General features: G+C 43.0%; 1 protein-coding gene across 1 annotated transcript; it reads right to left on the bottom strand.

The window, feature by feature from the left end:
* Positions 1-1,065: 1,065 nt before the first annotated feature.
* LOC135480486 (octopamine receptor 1-like) lies at positions 1,066-1,590 on the bottom strand. Its single transcript, XM_064760329.1, has one exon. The coding sequence runs from the start codon at positions 1,588-1,590 to the stop codon at positions 1,066-1,068; it is 525 nt and encodes a 174-aa protein (XP_064616399.1).
* Between the last annotated feature and the right edge of the window lie 357 nt (positions 1,591-1,947).

Genomic DNA, 1,947 nt, shown 5'->3' with positions numbered 1-1,947 from the left:
TCCTTGTGTATTTTCATAGGACGAGTCAAAATGTGTGCCATCTAAAAACAACATCAGATATGTAATTTCGGTTTAGGCGACGTCACTTACACTTAATTCAATTGTGTCTTTATGCATTGGAAAATAAACAACTTAATTGGAAATTGTACATATGCTTAGTTTCGCGTTGCTCACTCTCCTAACAAGGCACAATCTCTGCAAACGTCAATTCATCGTAAATTGCTTTCAAATCGAAACTCTCAACCTAGACACGGTTGTGTAAGCCCTGGGATTCGTTTCACAAAACTTCTGTAGCCGTCTAAGGTCTGTCAGTCCGCTAAGTGCCATTTAGCTGGACTATCGTGATTTGTTCTTCTGTTTCGTTTTCGACATAGTTTGTTTACAAAGGTTATAGTAGTTCGGCCCTTTGACATTTCTGAAAAGCCGTAAATCCTGTATTCACTAATCCAGCTCAATGATTTGCGACACTCACACAGAATAGGAATAGCTCTATTCACTAAGTGCCTTTCAGCATTTTCCCTCAAGTGACCTGCAAATATAGCACAGCAAAAATTGTACTTTTTCGCACTTTGATGGCCATTTGACCAGATTCGTGGTCAGGACGCCAAGCTAAGCTAGGTAACACGTTTAGAATTCATTTTCTTTTCATTTGACACCCTTCCGCTGTATAAATCCACAGAATTCGTACCGGAACTGTTTGTTGTAAATCCCGTATATAGTAGGGTTAAAGGAGTGGATTGTGAAATTCTCCATCGATTGCAGGGTGAGGTCATCCATATACCCGTGGTAAAAATTCTACGAAAGCCGTACCGTGACAAAAGGGAACTAGCAGAAGAAATATATCCCTGTTATGAATGCATTTGTATAGGTCGCTTTTGTTCCTCTTGGCCCTGTTTTACCTTTGTTCGCGTTGGTCTGTGTTTGTGCCGTAAACACAGGGCGTCAGTTATACTCTTGGCGCTTCCCGTAGACGCTGGTGTAGAAATAAATGATGACGCTTGCCCCAGGGAAAAAGAGAAGTGACCCAACAGCGTAAATATATATCAGTCGAACAAGGTCAGGAGATCAGAATTTGAGGTTGTCGCAGTAAACGCACTCTCCAAACGGCACTAACGGCATGGCGGCTGAGATGGACGAGTATGACCAGCAGAAGGCAACGGTCGCTCCGAACTTGTTCCTGTTCAGAATTTGGCGATATCGTAATGACCTTGTAACGGCTACGTAACGGTCACCGGCAAGGCAATCCAGAGTCAACCGATCCACATACGCCAACCACATGCTGATAAATCCAAACAAGATACACAAATGGTGTCCAAACATCCAGCGGTCTTTGAAGACACTGGGCGTCACTAACACCGCAGACACCAAGGCGAAGGTGAAATGTTTAAAGCCCAAGTTGGTCACGAAGTAGGACACACTGTACAGAGCGTGACGCCGGACAACAGTGGCAATCAACAAACTGTTACCAATGACGGTGAGCGTGTAATACGTTATTTCGACAATAGTTAAAGCGGTGGGGGCAGCATCAGAATAAGGGTCTATATCTGTGAGATTGTGACAATCGGTAACGTTTAACGTCAGCACTGCCATTTTTCTATTCTCGGCTTCAGATTTGAACGGACAGGAATGTCGTGATCTCGATGTGCCCAAACTGACCTTCGACCTGACGCTATGCACCCTGGTAATAAGGCGAAATCAGTACAAGATGTAGATTTGTTGGAAAATGGGTTTTACCTTAGACTTACTGTGAGGTACATGTTAGGTACATAACTAGGTCCATACATGAACAGCCACCAACTAAAACAACAAAAGAATACACCGCTACAGACCGACTTGTTTTACGCGCGCAATGCATTTCCCATTGTCAACGAGACAGCTTATTCAAAAAAACACATACATGGACCTTATAAAAATGAAAAACAATATACAATATACAACATGCACCCC

The sequence above is a fragment of the Liolophura sinensis genome, chromosome 13, assembly GCF_032854445.1.
Source record: "Liolophura sinensis isolate JHLJ2023 chromosome 13, CUHK_Ljap_v2, whole genome shotgun sequence".
NCBI classification, from domain to species: domain Eukaryota; kingdom Metazoa; phylum Mollusca; class Polyplacophora; order Chitonida; family Chitonidae; genus Liolophura; species Liolophura sinensis.
Note: the sequence above shows the minus strand (reverse complement) of the source record. Positions and strands in the feature narration are given on the sequence as shown.